Source organism: Emys orbicularis, chromosome 6 (assembly GCF_028017835.1).
Source record: "Emys orbicularis isolate rEmyOrb1 chromosome 6, rEmyOrb1.hap1, whole genome shotgun sequence".
NCBI classification, from domain to species: domain Eukaryota; kingdom Metazoa; phylum Chordata; order Testudines; family Emydidae; genus Emys; species Emys orbicularis.
In genome coordinates, this window is record NC_088688.1 from 80,736,728 (window position 1) to 80,755,674 (window position 18,947).

The 18,947-nt window shown below is 39.4% G+C and overlaps 1 protein-coding gene across 1 annotated transcript in view; it reads right to left on the reverse strand.

Moving 5' to 3' along the window:
• Window positions 1-18,947, reverse strand: part of FBN2 (fibrillin 2) — a 260,834-nt gene that overhangs the window by 20,566 nt on the left and 221,321 nt on the right. Inside the window, exons 49-57 of the mRNA XM_065406785.1 lie at window positions 13,210-13,335; window positions 11,806-11,958; window positions 11,268-11,333; window positions 10,801-10,926; window positions 10,552-10,671; window positions 9,222-9,344; window positions 8,496-8,627; window positions 5,925-6,050; window positions 274-480 (exon numbers count right to left, since the gene is read on the reverse strand). Of these exons, the coding sequence (XP_065262857.1) occupies window positions 274-480; window positions 5,925-6,050; window positions 8,496-8,627; window positions 9,222-9,344; window positions 10,552-10,671; window positions 10,801-10,926; window positions 11,268-11,333; window positions 11,806-11,958; window positions 13,210-13,335 (1,179 nt within the window). The remainder of the gene's footprint in view (window positions 1-273; window positions 481-5,924; window positions 6,051-8,495; window positions 8,628-9,221; window positions 9,345-10,551; window positions 10,672-10,800; window positions 10,927-11,267; window positions 11,334-11,805; window positions 11,959-13,209; window positions 13,336-18,947) is intronic.

An 18,947-nucleotide genomic window follows, 5' to 3' on the forward strand; every position in this document is an offset into this window, starting at 1 on the left:
TCATCGTCTCCTGTTTTAGGACTCAATTCTTGCTTATATGAATATTCCCACAGCAGGCACTAGGTAAGGATTTGTAGGTGCTGCCCATTGAAAAGCATATGAAATAAATTATTGGATGTATAGAAAATACCAAGCCGAGCAATTTTGCAGTAAACTTCAGAAATGCTGGTAACTTCAGCTAAACATCTGAGATTTAAGAAAGCATGGTACTTTCTGTGTTATCTTTGTCTATTTACTCTCCTCTACCTCTTCACCTGCTCTTCCCACAATTACCTCTTCCATCTGTTGTATATCCTGGTCCATGTGGACAGAGTTTCTTATATTGGGTGGTTCCTGGCAGTGGACAAAGCTCACACTGGTTACCCCAGCCTCGCCCTCCATCACAGCAGCACTCTGACTTGGTGACAAGGTTACGGCTACTGGAAGCCATCTGGCACATTGTCTGTAAAACTTCAGCAAAGCAGAATCCTTGGCGGTTATCTGAAAGGAGAGTGGAGGGGCCAAGAAAGAATGTGAGCTGGATGTGTATTAAACAGGAAGTCTCACTGATACTATTATGGTCCATTATTGTTACATATAAATGCTTTTAAAAGTGAACTAGAAAAAAACTGCTGTGACCCCAGATTTATGTGCTGAGTGACTCTTATAGCAACCAGTCTTTGGGGAGCATTTAGCATATTAATATGGTTTGTCTTACCTTACCCTAAAAATACTTTGATAATCTACTGCTCTTAAAGGGTTGCTAGGACTCCCCCAAGTGAGTCAGTGGTTACATGAGACCTGGTATTGGTTATGTCTCAGAATAATACATCCTGGAGCATCCCCCAGTGAACCTGGCAGAGCAGCCTACTTGTGTGAATGATAAAATAAACCGGCAAAACTTAAGTGTAAACATGGCCTTAGCATGCTAAATATCCCCCAATTAGCCTATTTTTTTACACAGAGGATACCGACACTAGTAATAGGTCCAGTATCATCTGCCTGATTTGTTAGTTAAAATGGACTGGATTGCCTCATTGCAGGTTATTCTCTGAAAGTAGCTCTTTCACTGGTAAAATTTTTCCTTTCAAAGTAAAAATCAGCTGTATTTTACTAAAAGTGATACACCATAGATCATATTCATTCCTGGATTTTCACTGGCTTGTGGAAGCATAGTATCTCCATCCTACACCTAGGCAGTGTAAGAAAATCCATCAGGAGGGACATTGAGGAAGCAGAGCAAATTTTAACTTGTTCTCTGCTGGGGAACCCCAAAAGACACAGGGCTAAACTGATTCAGATGAGTGGTTTCTGCTGGTGGGGCACTACTTACATCTGTTCTGTTAGATACTGTGAGGGAGGACAGGTGACAGCAAATTGCCTGATCGTCCTCTGTGCAAATCGACTGAGGAATAGAATCAGCAGGTACAAAGAGCTATAACTTACATTTCCTTGCATAAGTTAGGTTTTTTTTAGGTATGCCTTTATTGTTCCACTTAATTTGAACCACCAGCTAAAATTACACCGTGATATTAAATGGTCTCCTCATTAAAAATATAACCTGTATTGCAGCAACTTTAGAGAGATTAACAAGATCCAATTTGGTTGGAAGAGAATTATTTTCTGTAAACACAGTGTATCTATTTAGTTAAGAGATGTTCCTGACTTAAAGCTTTCACATTTCACGGTTTTAAAAAGGAAGCTACAAATCTTTATTAAGGAAATTACGTAACTAATTGTGATATCCCAGCATACATCATGTGGTGACATCATAGCTACCATGAAACATTGCTAGAATGTGGACCTGAATCATGGAGCAGCAGATTTTTAGTGTGGGGTATAGTTTGAAATATAAAGTATTTATATATTTTATTGAATATTACTTCAGTCCTTTAGGGAATTACTTTATAGCCTTTACCTAATGGCCACTTATGCATCCATTGTTTAAAGGAGTAAGGATTTTTTAATTACTTTATGAAAACTGATTTTAATAATTGTAGATATACAGAAAAATTTTCCAGAAACCTGTAAATGACTTATGAGCCTAACTACTGGTGAGTTTCAATGGGATTTAGGCTCCTCAGTCATTTAGGTGCTTTTGAAATTTTTTACCCATGGTCATCTAATTAAATTTACCAAAGACAAGCAATCATTGCACTGTTCCCTCCCCCCCTAATTTTATTAGTCCACATTTAGCTATCTTGAAATCTATTGGATTTCAGTCAGTCCAAAATACTGTACAGAAGGCAATAAAGTCAAGTGCAGTTACACTGATTAAAGCCTATGGCTATCAATTTTAATTCTGCTTATGCTTAACTAATTTAAATATCAGTAAAACTTTACACCTGTGACTAAATTTTCCTACTGTGGAGCCATACTCTGAAAATGTCAACAAGATTCACTTTCTTCTATATACTAACTAAGAAATAGCTGAAGTCAACTAAATAGGTATATTGTGCAAGAAATGTTGAAAGCTAGAGCTCATTGAGTACATGCTGACCTGGAGTTCATACAAAGCTTTGATTCATACGTAAGCTAAATGGAACTCTGACACAAGACTGCACAATCTGATCAGCAAATGTATTGGGCTTTAATTCTAAAGAAATACCCAGCACAATGCATTGCAGGGATACCATGACCCTAAAAGCACTGAAGGGAAACAGCACCAAGCAAACTCCCCCAAAATGTAATTTTTGAAAATATCTGTTCATATATTTAGTTCAAAAGAGCAGTGTAGTTCCTTGGGATTGAGGTTGGGCTGGGATTAATAGCCTGAGCCATCCTCGCTCCATTTGGTCACTAATCTTCAGAAGTGCCCTGCACCTTGAATGTTACTACTCTGTTATGGAATCAACACTCTGTTGATAACAATTTACGTGGAACTGGTTATACAGTAAGTAGGAAAAAATATCACAATCCTTTTTTAATGCAAAAATTCCATTAAATATGGCTACACTTTCACTTGTTGGCATTGTAACATGTTTTTACAATGTACTGTATTACCATGAATATTGCTCCAGAGTAGATCTTGCAGCTGCACTTCATTTGATAATAAAAGAACAACCAGAAAGCAATTACACAGTGCAGAGTGCCAGAATATACTGAATCAGCATGTAATAGTAACTACAAAATCTTTTTCCTAACTTTTTGTAAAATCTGTTTTTTTTGGATTCATAATTGGTCACCTAGGTGGGAGATTAAATGCACCCTGCCTCACCGGCAGGACTTGATTCTGGCACTGCAGCTTCAGATGCCGCTCCTGTTTTAAGAAAGATCTGCTGGCTTCTGTGTTTAACTAGGCTTGGGTAACACTAGCTGCCAAGACAGAAATCAACCACTCTTCTGGCTGATGATCCGTCCATGGTTCTCTTGTAGAAAGCATATCCTGGCAAGGGCTTCCCTCATCTGGTGGTTTTTCTTGGCTCTGACTAGCTAGCCATCCAAGCAGAGATGCACATATGCCTTCCTTTTTCTAGTCTGCTACCAGCACCATCATTTTAATGCCAGGTTGAATGGGAGAGCCTGATACTGATAATGTTGTGAACCATAGGGATTGCTGGTCTGATGTGTTGGGTTTTGAGCAAAGGTCTCCATATTCTCAATGCAAATTTCAAGTACTTATGGTAATTGGATGCAAATTTAGTGACAGAGGGCTAGTGTCACAAAGGGGTTTAGGCACCTGCTACTTTAGCTGCCCAAATCCAAAAGTCAGATGGAGGGGGGATTAACAATCTAACCTTATAGGCTCCTGAAGTCCCTAGGCATTGTTTCCACTGATAGACACCTCAAGTGCCTACATTTCTGCTGCTGGGCATGCACAAAACCACCTGAGTCCTGATGCCTAAGCCCCAGTGGGAGTCACAAACTAGGCATTCCCCTGCCTACCTAATCCTCAAGGCTTGATCCAGTAGGCATGCGGGGGAGGGGGGGATGTTCCTGTAAATATTTAAATATTAATTGGCGCAGGGAGTTGAACCCAGGTCTTCCCCCATCTCAGGTGAGTGCCCTAACAGGAGAGATTGAGAAGAGACTCATCCCAGAGTATCCTATAGTGACAGCACTCGCCTGGGAGGTGGGGCACCTGGGATCCAAGGCCTTCTCCACACCATACAGAACAGGAGTTTGAATCTAGGTCTCTAACATTTTGGTGAGTGCCCTATCCATTGGCAATAATTGACTAAAAGCACCACCACATACCCTCCTCTTCCTCAGGCACCTAAGCCACGTCAGCCCTAAATCCAGGTGAGAGTTTACAGCTGAAATTCCCAATTGGAGGGAGGTACCACCTGTTTAAGCATCTAACTCTCTTTGAGAGGCAGGGCTTAGGCTACATCCCTCTCATCAGCATATCATATTGGTTAGTTAATGTGGATCCCTGCTCTAACTTTTCCAATGTGTAGTGTAGACAGCCTGGGTGCCTAAGTGAGAGTGGCAGATTCCACTGGGCAGCAGGGTGCCTAAAAGTCCGATGTTGCAGCACCTAGTCTTAGTCCCCTTTGTAGCTAGCCTGAAATCTTCCTGTGTAGGATGGGGAAGCAGGGATATCAGTCCACCTGTTAACCACCATCAGCATCATGACTGGTTCATGTCGATGCTGAAGATCTGCTCGTAGGTTCAGAACAGGGATTTAAATTATCACTGCAACTACATTTGGATGAAGATGTTTCCCTTGAAAATATTTCACAAGCAGGATCATGAAACCCAGTTTCATTCAGTGGCACATTTACTCTTGAAGAAACTGATTTCCTGCATTTTTTGGGAGGAGCATAAATCCTAATGTCTCAACAATTCTTACAGTTGTAGTTTGCTTTAGAAGAATTATTTCGTTTCATCACTTCAGTTCATTCAATTGCTTTCCCCCCCCATCCCTTCTTAAAATGTTAAGCATTTTGAATCAGATAAATTCATACACTGATGTCTGGTAATCACCAAAATATTAAACAATAACCAGTTGTTTGCTCTGTTGAATGATAGCTTTTATGTTTACTAGTTAAAATGAGAAACCCCTTTGTGAATTCAACACTATGAAGACTGAAAAAAATCCAAGATATTATCAGATGCCCTGCTATCTTCCAGAAGTTACTAGAGTCTAACAAACTAAGCCCCGCCGGACAGTTAACAACTCTAGTCACTCTCCTTTCTTCAGCATGCAGTAACAGCTTCATCAACCACTCCTGCCCCTCTCCCAAGTTATCAGTGACTGCATTCATTTGCCTTCCTCTTCAGGTTATTAGACTATCCTAAAATTGTTTCCAGGTAGGCATAAGATCCTTCAAGTTTGTATTAGCTCCCTTTTAATTGTTTAGAATTTATTTAAAATGTTAATTTACAGACTGAAATTAGAATCTATGACATATAGAATTTTGCCAGTAACATTTCCTGTTCTTACTTTAAATGTTCATACTATAATAATCTCCATTTAGCAAAACAGTGAGTTAGGAAAAAATTAATCAAAATAGTTACTGAAAAGTAATGATTTGTATTTATTTTTTACACACAACTGTACAGTATAACAGATCTAACATTCGAATTCTGTAGCAGCAGTATCTGGCTCATAAATGGAATAATTAGAAATATTTTGCTCTTAATGTGAGATTTGTTATTTAACATTAGCATCAGCCTCGCTTACCCTATATGCAAACTTTTTTCCTTTGGCACGAAACCACCATCTTTCCTGGCTATGTTAATTATTTTTCCCAGAAATAAAATAAATCATTGTTTTCTCTTTGAAAACTCAATTTATCTTAATCCTGAAAAACAGATCAAGGATTGTGATTTAATCTATTATACACACAGCCAAGAGACATGTGAAGTACTCGGGGTCTGCATTATTGGTAGAAATCTTAGCAAGCAGCAAGCATAAAATATTTTTTATTTAAATATTATTGCACAGAGTTTATACTTTTTCATGTAACGGGAAATGTATGCCAAGGAAATCAACTTACCAAGGCACTCAGTGCCTGATGGGCTTGACTGGAATCCTTCATTACAGTCACACCTGTAGCTTCCAATAATGTTCACACAGCGACCATTTTCACAGATACCTGGCTTGGTACGGCATTCATTTTCATCTTTACAAAAATATCACACATATACACACAATAAATGTGATTTAAAACTTATCTGAATTGACAGACTAAAAACTGTCAGTTATTTACTCAGCAGGCAAAGAAAATTCAAACATTTTGGTAACTAATATATTTGTATGCGGTGGCCAAAAGACAGCTGAGTAAGCCTCCAAAAGCTGATGTTCACTCTTCTGTTGAGAACTCAGCACACTATGTGCTTTGAAGAAGGTATGGAAAAATATAGCAACTTAGAAAGATAAACCTTGTCAATTTCCTACCAATTATAGTAAGTTTTAAATGAATCATGGCATAAGCTCACTGCACTACAACTTTGTCCAGCAATTAGCATTAAAATGAAATTTTATACACTAATGAAGTCATTCAAAATAAAATAGTGTGAGCCATTAAGAAACAGAAAATTAATAGTTAAAGAGTATGTCACATGACCACGATTCTATAAAGTGTGCCTGTTCAGGAGGGGCACTTAAGCACATGCTTAAGTCCCACTGAAGTCCGTAAGAACTAAGTATGCTTAGGTGCCTTTCCTAAAATAGGGTTTATAATCCCAAAGTGTCTGCTCCTTCTTTTTCCCATATTAGCTTGCAAAAAACAAATTGATACAGTAATTTCCATAGGTGCTTAAAAGAAGAACACTAGAAGGTTTGGCTGCTCAAGGCAAAAACAGAGGTAGGTTTGAATCCAACAGCTGTCTCTTGCATAAAGGCACAATTCTTGATTTCTTACTAGCAAATAGATTGATATACTTTATGATTAAAGAAGACTGTTTTCCTTGAATGCACAATAAAATAATAATTCTGTAAGGAGAGATTTTACTCTGCTGCTGGGGGAAGATTATTACTGTTCTCTTGAACACATTCACCAGGATGTCTGTTGAAGAGAACTAAAGATTTTTTTTTTTAAACTTGGAGATAAATTCCAGTACTTTTTGTCAATACAGAAAGCTTCAGAATGGGCAATGGATTTGTGACACTGCAAGGGAAAAATTCTGATTCCAGACACAGCAGCACTTGGCAAGATCTATCCATTTTTCCCTCTAAACAAATTACAGTAATGGTCAAGGGAAACTGTTTGCCTATTCATCTTAAGATGAGAGAATTATTCTGAATTTTGGTGGTTTTTAATTTCTATGAATTCTTTGCTGCTGATGGCTGGAGTAAAATGTTCATATTTTGCTCTAGATCGTTACCCCTTAACTCTGAAAATGCTGGATACATAAATATAATTTGTCTACTATTAATACAGACTTTTGCAAATATATCATTTATTTACCTACAATAATTCTTCTACTTTTATTATTCATATTTAAAGAACAATCAAAAGAAATGCCTTTTGGCTAGCTAATTAAGGCTTTAATGGGTAGTCACAGTAATTTTAAGACTTAATTCTTACAACCCTGTGCACCGAAAGCAAAGGTAGGCCACACAGAAAAAGAAACAAATATAGACCTAAGGCCCTAACTGTTATTTATGATAAGTAGTCCTGAGTTCACTGGGACTTGTGTAAGAATTACTCACTGTAAAGATTAGAGAATCAAGCCCTAAAACAAGAAAAGACTGGATGGAACGGGGTTAGAGTAGACTTGTCAAGTGGAAAGTTCAAGAGGCCTTGTGTCTCCATCCCCATGAACAGATGTTTGGGTATATGTAGCTGAGCACAGATGCAATGTTGTGTTTTTGTCCCTACAAAATATTGCAGATGCAATTCTGAGGAGTTGTGCCTCTAATTACTTTATCTAAACCCACAGTCAAGTAGCAAAGGGTGTAATTAATTAGCACCTAGCTGCCATTTATGTGTTTGGCGGTCTCCCCGTTAGCCTACAATTCAATAATTCATCATTTTAGGAGCAGGTTTGGATGGGTAAAATTGTGCAAAAAATTAGCCCCTTTAATGTTTCAATGCAGAAAACAACCAAGTCACAAAGGGATAATAATATATCGCTTAAGGAGTTGGCTTTTTCCAAAAGATAACTGAAGTTGGCTCAAAATCAGAGTAACAACTTTATACCAATACTCCAGTGTCAAGCAGTACAACAGAGTAAATTTTCTGTATCTCTTTGTATTTAAAAATTCCCACCCTTTCAGTGATCTTGGACTGCTTGAGAGAAATGTCTCTGGTTATCTCAATTACTTTTCAAAGAGGTATATAATTCTGACACCTAACCAAAGAATGCTCTGAGTAGACGCTCCCTGGGTTACGCAAACCCGATTTATGCAAATCTGGACTTATGGAAAAAGTTCCGTAAGTTCTGTAAGCTTCCCCCTCCCACCCCCGTAATTGTCGGGTATACGTTCCCGACTTACACAAAGCGTTCCGGAACAGAATGCTTGCGTAAGTCGGGGACCATCTGTAGTTATTTTCCAAATGTACTTGTATATTAACTTTTCATTTTAATATTGGAGCAATATATGAAGTGTTCCCAAGCCTTACCCATGCAGCCTTCTCCATCAGGTCTACGGGTCATTCCAGGAGGGCAGATACACATGAAGGTGCCAATCAAATTTTTGCACATCATGCCTCTTGATTCACAATCATGAAGACCTTCAGCACATTCATCCAGGTCTGAAAAAAAAATGTAGTATGTGTTGTATTTCAAATAACAAAGACCTAGCATGAATGCTTTCTTGTAGGTTCAGTTGTAGAAGACAACTAGTATTTGTTGTTCAGAAAATATAATTTTTATTTTTCTTCTTAACCACAAACTGTTTTTATTAAGAGTAAATTAGGTGACAGGCTACTTGGGGAGGATTGAGGGGGCATGTGAGCTCTGCAATTAATCAAAAGCCTGAGAGCCACTCCTAATTTGTATAAAATTAAGCAAATAGCAGTAACCTCCATCTTTAACATTGTTACAGTATAACCCACAGAGAGGACATGCTCCAGCATAAAATGCTCCATCTTGATCCAAGTTTTTGTGGCAAGTGGAGACAACAAGGCCCACCAGGTGATATTCTGTCTTGGACACAATGCTGAGTGTATCCATTTGGTACATCATATGGTAGGTCCTGTTGCAACATTTTATTAAAAAGGCTGGATACAGGATGCACTGAAAAAAAAACTTTTGACTGTACTTTGATTATTACTGGGTAACAGGCATGGGGAAAAAATTACATTTCAATAGCCATTACTTTCTAAAACTTTTTTTAAGTTAATTACCTTTGCACATCTTTTGGTCTTCTCTCAGTTCATAGCCAACCGGACAGGTGCATTCATAGAAACCGTAAGTGTTGATGCACCGAAAAGCACACAGCAAAGGGTTCTGCGCACACTCATTTATGTCTGAATAGTAAGGAAAAGGGAGACTGAATGCTATGTTCCAGTTTAATTGTAATAGCACCACTAGAACTTTCTTTATACCCACATTTTCTGTGTTACCATCTAAAAAGTGTTAGAAATCCTGGGAATTTTTTTGTGTATTTCTGAAGCAGCATAAACAAGAAATAAATATATCCTCATATACATTGAATTTTATAACATACACTTCTAAAGTCACCTTTAAGGTTAGAGTTGCAGGTGTTTGTATTTTGGTTGGGTTTGAGATTTTACTACATGACACTATTTACAATAGACAGTCTTTTCAAGGATGTGATAAGCCTGCATTTCCCAAGTTTTTGAAAGCTGAGTTCCTATTCAGGAAAATAAACTAATCATGCCCTCCTTCAAACCCACCATATGTTGTTAAAGGCCTATCCAAAATGAATAGAACTTCATAATATGATCCTCTCTCTGCTTTCCTACGTGTTTTGTTGAGCAGTGAAATAGTTAATGTTGACAATTAAAGTATTATTAGTGGCATTTGACTTAACACCCAATGAAATGAATGGGGCAAGTCACACTCCAAAGCTATTGTGTCAGGTTCTCTTCAAACTCAGGCAAACACTTTTGAACCAATTACACTCTGGTAACATTTTCAAGGTTTTCTTTACAACCATAACAGCTAGCCCCTTATTTTCAAATGAAAGCTGAGATGCTGGAGAACAGTTGAGTAGCCTATGTCCCTTCTCTCCCTCCATCGCTGGAGGCCACACCCTAAGATTTGGGAAAAAACTAACAAGCAGCATATTTGACTAATAAAATAAACATACTTATCTGCACTCACATGTCACATTAATGGCCCTTACAATGTATTGATGAGGAAATTTAAGATGTTCAGTTATTCTTAGAAACACTTCTCTCAGGCAACATATTTCTCTAGAGCTGGGTGAGGAGAAAACTTTTCCTTCAAAAGGAATGTTAGCAGGGTTACACTGCACCACACACTAGCTAGTCATGAAAAGTGCTATTTTTGCAACATTTACTTTTACACAGCTCATTTCAGAACCCTAGGCTTTATTTTTCATTGCCATATTTCAAGAGGAGAGATTCCTTTTAACTTTGACTTTGTAATAAAAACCCAATATATACCCCCTTGATAGTGCGATGGTAAATAAAATATTTTAAATATAAGAGAAAAAGAGGAGGTAAAAAGGCGGAAATCATAATTTACCTTCACAATTCATCATTGGGCCTGGCTCAAATCCTTCATGACAGTTACATTCAAAACTACCAATCACATTAGTGCATGTGCCATTTCCACATGGATTGCCAATCGAACATTCATCAGTATCTAGGATGAAATAAGTAAAACACAAACTTAAGAGAACTGGGACACAGGCTAAGTGGTATTTTAAGTTTATGAACTTTAAGCATTGCTATCCTTGCAATACAGTTTGCCTAATGTAGAATCAGAACTTACCCACACAGTGCACTCCAGTGTAATCTAAGTTGTATCCCATGGGGCACTCACAGCGGAATGATCCATCAGTGTTGATACAATGACCATTTGAACAAATGCCTGGGCTCTCAAGACATTCATTGACATCTGAAAAATAGAAAACCACGTAAACTGCAATCTTTCAGCTCTCAAACTTCACTGTTTTTTATATTAAATATTACATTTCTAATGAAAAGCAGGAAATGACCAAAAAGTAAACATCTTGTTCTGTGTGTCTTGGGCCAAAATATAACTATGCAGTTTCAAAAATAGAATATATCTTGTAAGCTTTCTCAGTGTCCCAAAACTGCTGTCACACTTGAAAACAAAACAAAAACCACAAAATAAAAAAAAGCTTTACCAGAAAGAACAAAACAGCATTACCCAATGGCGCCTTGCTTAACTGGGAATTAAAGATTTTCTAAGTGGTGTCAGAAATAAAACAATACCTTCCCGTGTATCATCAATCCCAGGGATAGTTCCATGGCCATAGGGACACAAATCCTGGAAAGCAACTGAAGAGGAACATTTTAAACAATTATAAACAAACAAGGATGAAAGTGATCAAAACCATTAAGGCAGCTGAATTTAATTAACACCCATGAAAGAGAGAGTGTTTTGGATAGATATTCCCACCATATATTTTCCCCGTTATTGAGTTGTATTTTTCCCTTCTTGCTAGTTTCAACTGCAACAGCCTTTACTAGTAATAAGCCTGAGTAATCGTGTCAGAGCCTATAGAGCAGCTTTCTTAGCACATAATCATTGAATGCGTCCCCCTCAGTTTGTTTAGTGTAAACCAAATAGTAGGGTAACAAAACAAATGCCAGTGACGGCTTTTGTGTTTCTGGGCACTAACCCACATTTTGCCTTTCCCCCTACTACTGTGGGAGGCTAATTTACTGCTGTGCAGAGGCACTATTTTGCCTTCACATTTCAGTCTTTTCCTACACTTTTCCTACACTTATTATAAACCATGATGCATACCTTCTTCTTCCTTGGGGCAGAGCTCACAAGGATCACCCCATCCCTCTCCTGGCATCTTACTGCAGCAACATTTTGCCTTGGTGGTGTTGAAAGCCTTTGGGACAGAGCATTTCCCATTTTCAAAGTTAGTGAAACAGAAGCTCTGCCGGGTATCTAGAAAAGTGAGAACAAACAAACAAACAAAAAGCAACAGTAATAAGCTAGGTAAGTAAAAAACCCACACATACTATATGACAGGCCTGATTAGAGAAAAATGTATCTGAAAATAAAAGGGATAATTCTAGGCCTGAGTTTTCCCCATTATATTAGGGAATACATCTCCCACCCAGACAACAGGATACCAACCCAGTTATGCACAACTGCTGTCTGCTGCATTCAGTGTTGAAGTGAGGATTGCAGCTGTGCCACTGTAGCACTTCAGTGTAGACACTATCTACACTGAGGGAAGGGATTTTCCCATCGGCGTACGTAATCTACCTCCTCGAGAGGCAGTAGCTAGGGTCAATGGAAGAATTCTTCCATAGACTTAGCACTGTCTACAGTGGGGGTTAGGTTGGCTTAACTACACCCTTCAGAGATGTGGATTTTTCACACCCTTGAGCAACATCGCTGGGTCAACCTAATGTTTTAGTGTAGACCAGGCCTAAGACTTTCTTGCACATTATTCACCCTCTGCAGGACAGCAGGGACCATCATTACACAGGTAAAAAATACCTCCACTCCTGCCTTTACAGATGACAGCTCCACATAGCCCCAGACTCTGCTAGCCCAGGGAACAAGGAACTGAGCTCATGATGCAAATGCAGTTTTCCTACAAGTAAACAAGTATTTTTGGAGTACAAAAAGAAAAGGATTTCTTGCAATATTTTGAGGCAAGTTTCCTGTCATGCCTAGCATTTGCTGGATGCAGCAGAGCATGGTGCTATCAGGAAGCTGGTTATAGCTCCATGATTATCTGCCCTAGTCCAGTGCTAGTTCCAGCAGGACTGTACACCATCTTGGCAGAGGTGAATGGCATCCCAGTGCCAGGGGCTGTAGAGAGAAAGGTGTAGAAGCTCATAACCTGTGGCACAAAGGGAGCACATCTGGGCAGGGAATACACCCTTAAAAGAACCAATGGATTTAGTTTTATAAAAAGGATTAAAGGGAACTGTGACTGTTGGTCATATTGCTAAGTTGTACTAGAAGGTAAGAGATTTATTGTCTTCTGTAGAGCATGGTGCACCATGTGACAAACATTTATTTTGCTGGGAGAACCTAATCAACTTATTTTTAACATAATAAACTTATAATAAGAGCATGACATGGCAACAATCCTGACAACCTGAGAGACATTACTACATAGTCCCCACTCTTCTTGCAAAGTTTGTTAACTACTGCTGTCAGTTTAACACTGCATCTTACCAAAACACCTTCGTCCATTGTCAGACAGCACAAAGCCTATGGGACAGGTGCATTGAAAGCCTCCTGGAGTATTAGTGCAGGAGCCAAAGAGACAGATGTTGGGGTCTTCATTGCACTCATCAATATCTGCAAAATAATAGGAGAAAAGATTCATCATTAGCCCACCTGACATAAATTTTATGTATTTCTTTGATATCTGAAAGATGATTTGACTTCAGCCACACTCAGTACTCTGTTCAAGCAGCAAAGCAGACACAAAAAAGCTCCCCCTTCTTTCCTTTTTAAAATAGTGATTGAGATGTGTAATTTTCCACTTGTTTATTGGTTTTCATTATCCCGTACAGTTCTAATAGTGTCTGCTTTTTGTCTTCTGAATCTGTATCTTTCCTGTGCCATCAGACCTCACTTTGGGCACATCTTATTGCCTTATTCATACTATAAATATTAAATGTTTTCAAACCACAATGGGAGCAGATATTTTAGGACAAGGGGAAAAAAGATTCTTCGTAAACGTGAAACAGCCAAAGAAGAGTTTAAAAAAGGTGGGTTTTTTTTCAAGTTCTGAGTGAGTCTAAACCTGAAACTAAATTCTAAATGTTCTCGCCTGACTTCAGAAAGAATGGAGCCCCCATGGCACATGCACACATTAATATTTACGAATGTTTTCTGCAGCCACTGTTGATTTGTAGTGTATACAAATGTTTCTTTTAAACTCTTGACTTTCAATCACTTATTTAAAAAAACACAGCTAGGTATGTTTAAACATGTGGGATTTAAACATAGCATAAGTTAAACAAAGAAAAATAAAGGAATTTTTACTCTACTACAAATACTTTTTAAGTTCCAGTTATGAAGTAAGATACGAACAGAGGAGAAGCAAACAGAGGGCGTTTGCCTCAGAGTTCACCTAGGGGGTGAGCCCACACAGGATTTTGCCTTTCAGGCTTGTGCGAGCAATAAATACATCTGAAGAGGCTCTTGATACATTACAAGGTAGGAAATATAGATAGTGAGGTTGGCTGTTGAGACCATCATGGGATGTGCCAAGTTCTCCTGGACAATAGAAGTTACTTTTTCTGTACAAAGTGCAATCTGGTCTCTATATTGGAAAAAGGTTAGAGTAAAAAAGACCCAGGTAATAACCCTGCATTGCATCTAAGAAAATGAAGATTTCCTGGATAGAAGTCAGGATTTGGTACTGCGGGCACAGCATGCCAAAGAATCGGAGAGGACAGCACAGGGGGGACTGAAGAACAAGAAAGAAAGTTGGCAGCATATTCCTCCAGAAGAAGAAAAAGAGAACCAATATACCCCCAATGCAGATGGAGGTAAGCAACCACTTTCAGGCTCTCTGCACAGGTACTACTGCTGAGAATGCCTTGGTAGGGTCATCTGAAGGAAAGGATCAGAAGGAGACCCCCGTTGACTGGAAGGCATGGAATGCATTGTCCTAAGGATCAGGGGTTCCACGACCCCCACTCCCAAGAGGAGGAGAAGGGTGGTGGTGGTTGGGGATTCTCTCCTAAGGGGGACAGAATCATCCATCTGTCGTCCGGACCAGGAATCCCGAGAAGCGGGCTGCTTGCCTGGAGTTAGAATTCAGGATGTGACTGATAGTCTGCAAAGACTCATCAAGCCCTCAGACTACTACCCCTTCGTACTTAACCATGTTGGCACCAACTATGCTGCCAAGAATGACCTTGAGCGGATCACTGAAGACTACATGGCTCTGGAAAGAAGGATGAAAGAGTTTGGGGAACAAGTGGTGTTCTTGTCCATCCTCCCTATTGAAGGAAAAGGCCTAGGCAAGGACCATCTAATTGTGGAAGTAAATGCGTGTCAATGCAGGTGGTGTTGGTGAGCGGGCTTTGGCTGCTTTGATAATGAGCTGATGTTCCAGGATTACTATGCTGGGCTGGGCTCCATCTATCAAGTACTGGGAACAGCATCTTTGGACGTGGTCTGGCTAACCTGATAAGGAGAGCTTTAAGCTAGGTCCTATGGGAGATGGTGACAAAAATCCGGCCAATGCACATCTAGGCTCAAGTAATGAAGACAAGGGGAAGGGGCTAATTTGCATGATCTAAAAAATAAAAAGGAGTCATATAAAAAATGGAAACTAGGACAAATTACAAAGGATGAATATAGGCAAACAACACAGGAATGCAGGGGCAAGATTAGAAAGGCAAAGGCACAAAATGAGCTCAAACTGGCTACGGGAATAAAGGGAAACAAGAAGACTTTTTATAAATACATTAGAAGTAGGAGGAAGACCAAGGACAGGGTAGGCCCACTGCTCAGTGAGGAGGGAGATACAGTAACAGGAAACTTGGAAATGACAGAGATGCTTAATGACTTCTTTGTTTCGGTCTTCACCGAGAAGTCTGAAGGAATTACTAACTTAGTGAATGCTAATGGGAAGGGGGTAGGTTTAGAAGATAAAATAAAAAAAGAACAAGTTAAAAATCACTTAGAAAAGTTAGATGCTTGCAAGTCACCAGGCCCTGATGAAATGCATCCTAGAATACTCAAGGAGCTAATAGAGGAGGTATCTGAGCCTCTAGCTATTATTTTTGGAAAATCATGGGAGACAGGAGAGATTCCAGAAGACTGGAAAAGGGCAAATATAGTGCCCATCTATAAAAAGGGAAATAAAAACTACCCAGGAAACTACAGACCAGTTAGTTTAACTTCTGTGCCAGGGAAGATAATGGAGCAAGTAATTAAGGAAATCATCTGCAAACACTTGGAAAGTGGTAAGGTGATAGGGAATAGCCAGCATGGATCTGTAAAGAACAAATCATGTCAAACCAATCTGATAGCTGTCTTTGATAGGATAACGAGTCTTGTGGATAAGGGAGAAGCGGTACCGGGATGTGGTATATCTAGACTTTAGTAAGGCATTTGATACGGTCTCACATGATATTCTTGTCGATAAACTAGGCAAATACAACTTAGATGGGGCTACTATAAGGTGGGTGCATTACTGGTTGGATAACCGTACTCAGAGAGTAGTTATTAATGGTTCCCAATCCTGCTGGAAAGGTATAACAAGTGGGGTTCCACAGGGGTCTGTTTTGGGACCGGCTCTGTTCAATATCTTCATCAACGACTTAGATATTGGCATAGAAAGTACGCTTATTAAGTTTGCAGATGATACTGTGAAAATTACTAATGACCTCCCCTTAACAGAGCAGCCTTTATGTCAACGAGTGGCCATTAGGGGGAAGCAGACACTTCAAGTACACAGTAGCCTGAACTTTTCAACTGTTTTCCCTTCAAGGCCTTAAGGTAGTTGGAGCTGGTCCCAAGCCGGTTTTCACTGACCAGATAGCAAAAGCACGGGTCTGACCACCACCAATCAAGTGTTAACACTGCAAGGACCTTTGTCTGAATGTGTATAAAGGATCTGTAAAATGTGTGTAAGACAGAGTCTTTGTACCAAGGTGCAAGGCTCTCCTTTCTTCTGCAGAATAAAGCAACTCCTCCTTATCCCTGTCTGGCTGTTATTGGCTCTCAGCTAGGTGGACCCGATATTTCGGTGACAATACCAAACTGGGAGGGATTGCAACTGCTTTGGAGGATAGGGTCATAATTCAAAATGATCTGGACAAATTGGAGAAATGGTCTGAGGTAAACAGGATGAAGTTTAACAAAGACAAATGCAAAGTGCTCCACTTAGGAAGGAACAATCAGTTTCACACATACAGAATGGGAAGAGACTGTCTAGGAAGGAGTACGGCAGAAAGGGATCTAGGGGTTATAGTGGACCACAAGCTAAGTATGAGTCAACAGTCTTATGCTGTTGCCAAAAAAGCAAACATGATTCTGGGATGCATTAACAGGTGTGTTGTGAGCAAGACACGAGAAGTCATTCTTCCGCTCTACTCTGCGCTGGTTAGGCCTCAACTGAAGTATTGTGTCCAGTTCTGGGCACTGCATTTCAAGAAAGCTGTGGAGAAATTGGAGAGGGTCCAGAGAAGAGCAACAAGAATGATTAAAGGTCTTGAGAACATGACCTATGAAGGAAGGCTGAAAGAATTGGGTTTGTTTAGTTTGGAAAAGATAAGAGTGAGAGGGGACATGATAGCAGTTTTCAGGTATCTAAAAGGGTGTCATAAGGAGGAGGGAGAAAACGTGTTCACCTTAGCCTCTAAGGATAGAACAAGAAGCAATGGGCTTAAACTGCAGCAAGGGAGGTTTAGGTTGGACATTAGGAAAAAGTTCCTAACTGTCAGGGTGGTTAAACACTGGAATAAACTGCCTAGGGAGGTTGTGGAATCTCCATCTCTGGAGATATTTAAGAGTAGGTTAGATAAATGTCTATCCGGGATGGTCTAGACAGTATTTGGTCCTGCCATGAGGGCAGGGGACTGGACTCGATGACTTCTCGATGTCCCTTCCAGTCCTAGAATCTATGAAACTTCTGGAGAAGGGTCTAGAAATTACAACTGCATTAAAAAGGCAAAAAAGAAAAGCAACAGGGCAGTCTGCAAAATATCTTCGATGCCTGTATATAAAGTCAAGGAGTATGGGGAACAAGCAGGATGAACTGGAAATCATGGTACATGAAGAAAATTATGACTTAATTGGCATCACAGAGACTTGGTGGGACAACTCCCATGATTGGAGTACCGGAATTGAGGATATAGCTTGTTCTGAAAGGATAGGTATGGGAAAAATAGTAAGAAGTGATGTGCTGTACATCAAGAATGTATACACTTGCCCCGAGGTCCAAGGGGAAGTGAACGACAGACCTAACAAGAGTCTCTGGGTGAGAATAACAAGGAAAAAGAACAGTAGCAATATCATGGTGGGGGTCTATTATAGACCATCAAATCAGGAAGAGGAAGTGGATGAGTCATTCTGCAAGCAGGTAACAAGATTAGCTAACACACATCAGCTGGTATTACCTGTTATAAAAGGTATTGCCTCACTCACCTTGTCTCTCTAATATCCTGGGACTGACTAAAACTACACTGCATAAAACCCAACCACTAATTTGGCAAGTATCCAGTAGGAATAAGAGGGTGTCCCCCTCCAACAAACCCTGCAACTAGGGTATAGAAAACTGAGGTCACCATATGCTTAAGAGAACTGACAGAACCTAACACAAGAAGCTGCACAATCCTAAATGTGCCCGACACCCAGACCAGCTGTGTGGAAAGGACTCTTCCCCCATCCCAGGGTTAAGAGGATAAGAAGTGGTGAGATTTCATTTCAAAGACTGTATTTCCCCTTCAATCTGTTAATATATATAACTGTAGGTTATCTTGCTGAGTCTACTAGTGAGACTCTCTAGTGAGAATTCAAGTGTAAACATTTTATATTTTAACTCCTTTATAAATCCAAGCAAATTGACCTGAGAGAGATTGAAAAGAATTGTTTTAAGCAATTACTTTTAGTATTCAAAATGTGTCCCTTTTGGACCAGTGTAGTCAAAGAGAAGTAACCACACTCTTCAAAGTGCCTTAAAGACAAGTCCACCCTTGGACATGTGATAAATGTGTTAGATACTAAATAATTGAGAATTGTTGATAAGTAAATGTAATAAGAAATCTTGGTAATTTGCATTGTTCTTTAATATAACTTCTGAGCCTCAACTCTTATGTGTGATAATTTCTTGCAGGTCTGCATTGTGTGTGTGTAGTATATACAATTGGTTGTGTCTACATTTGAGCGGTGAATGGTTTATTATATATTTATGTGGTTCTTGGTGAATTAATAAATTGTTGGTT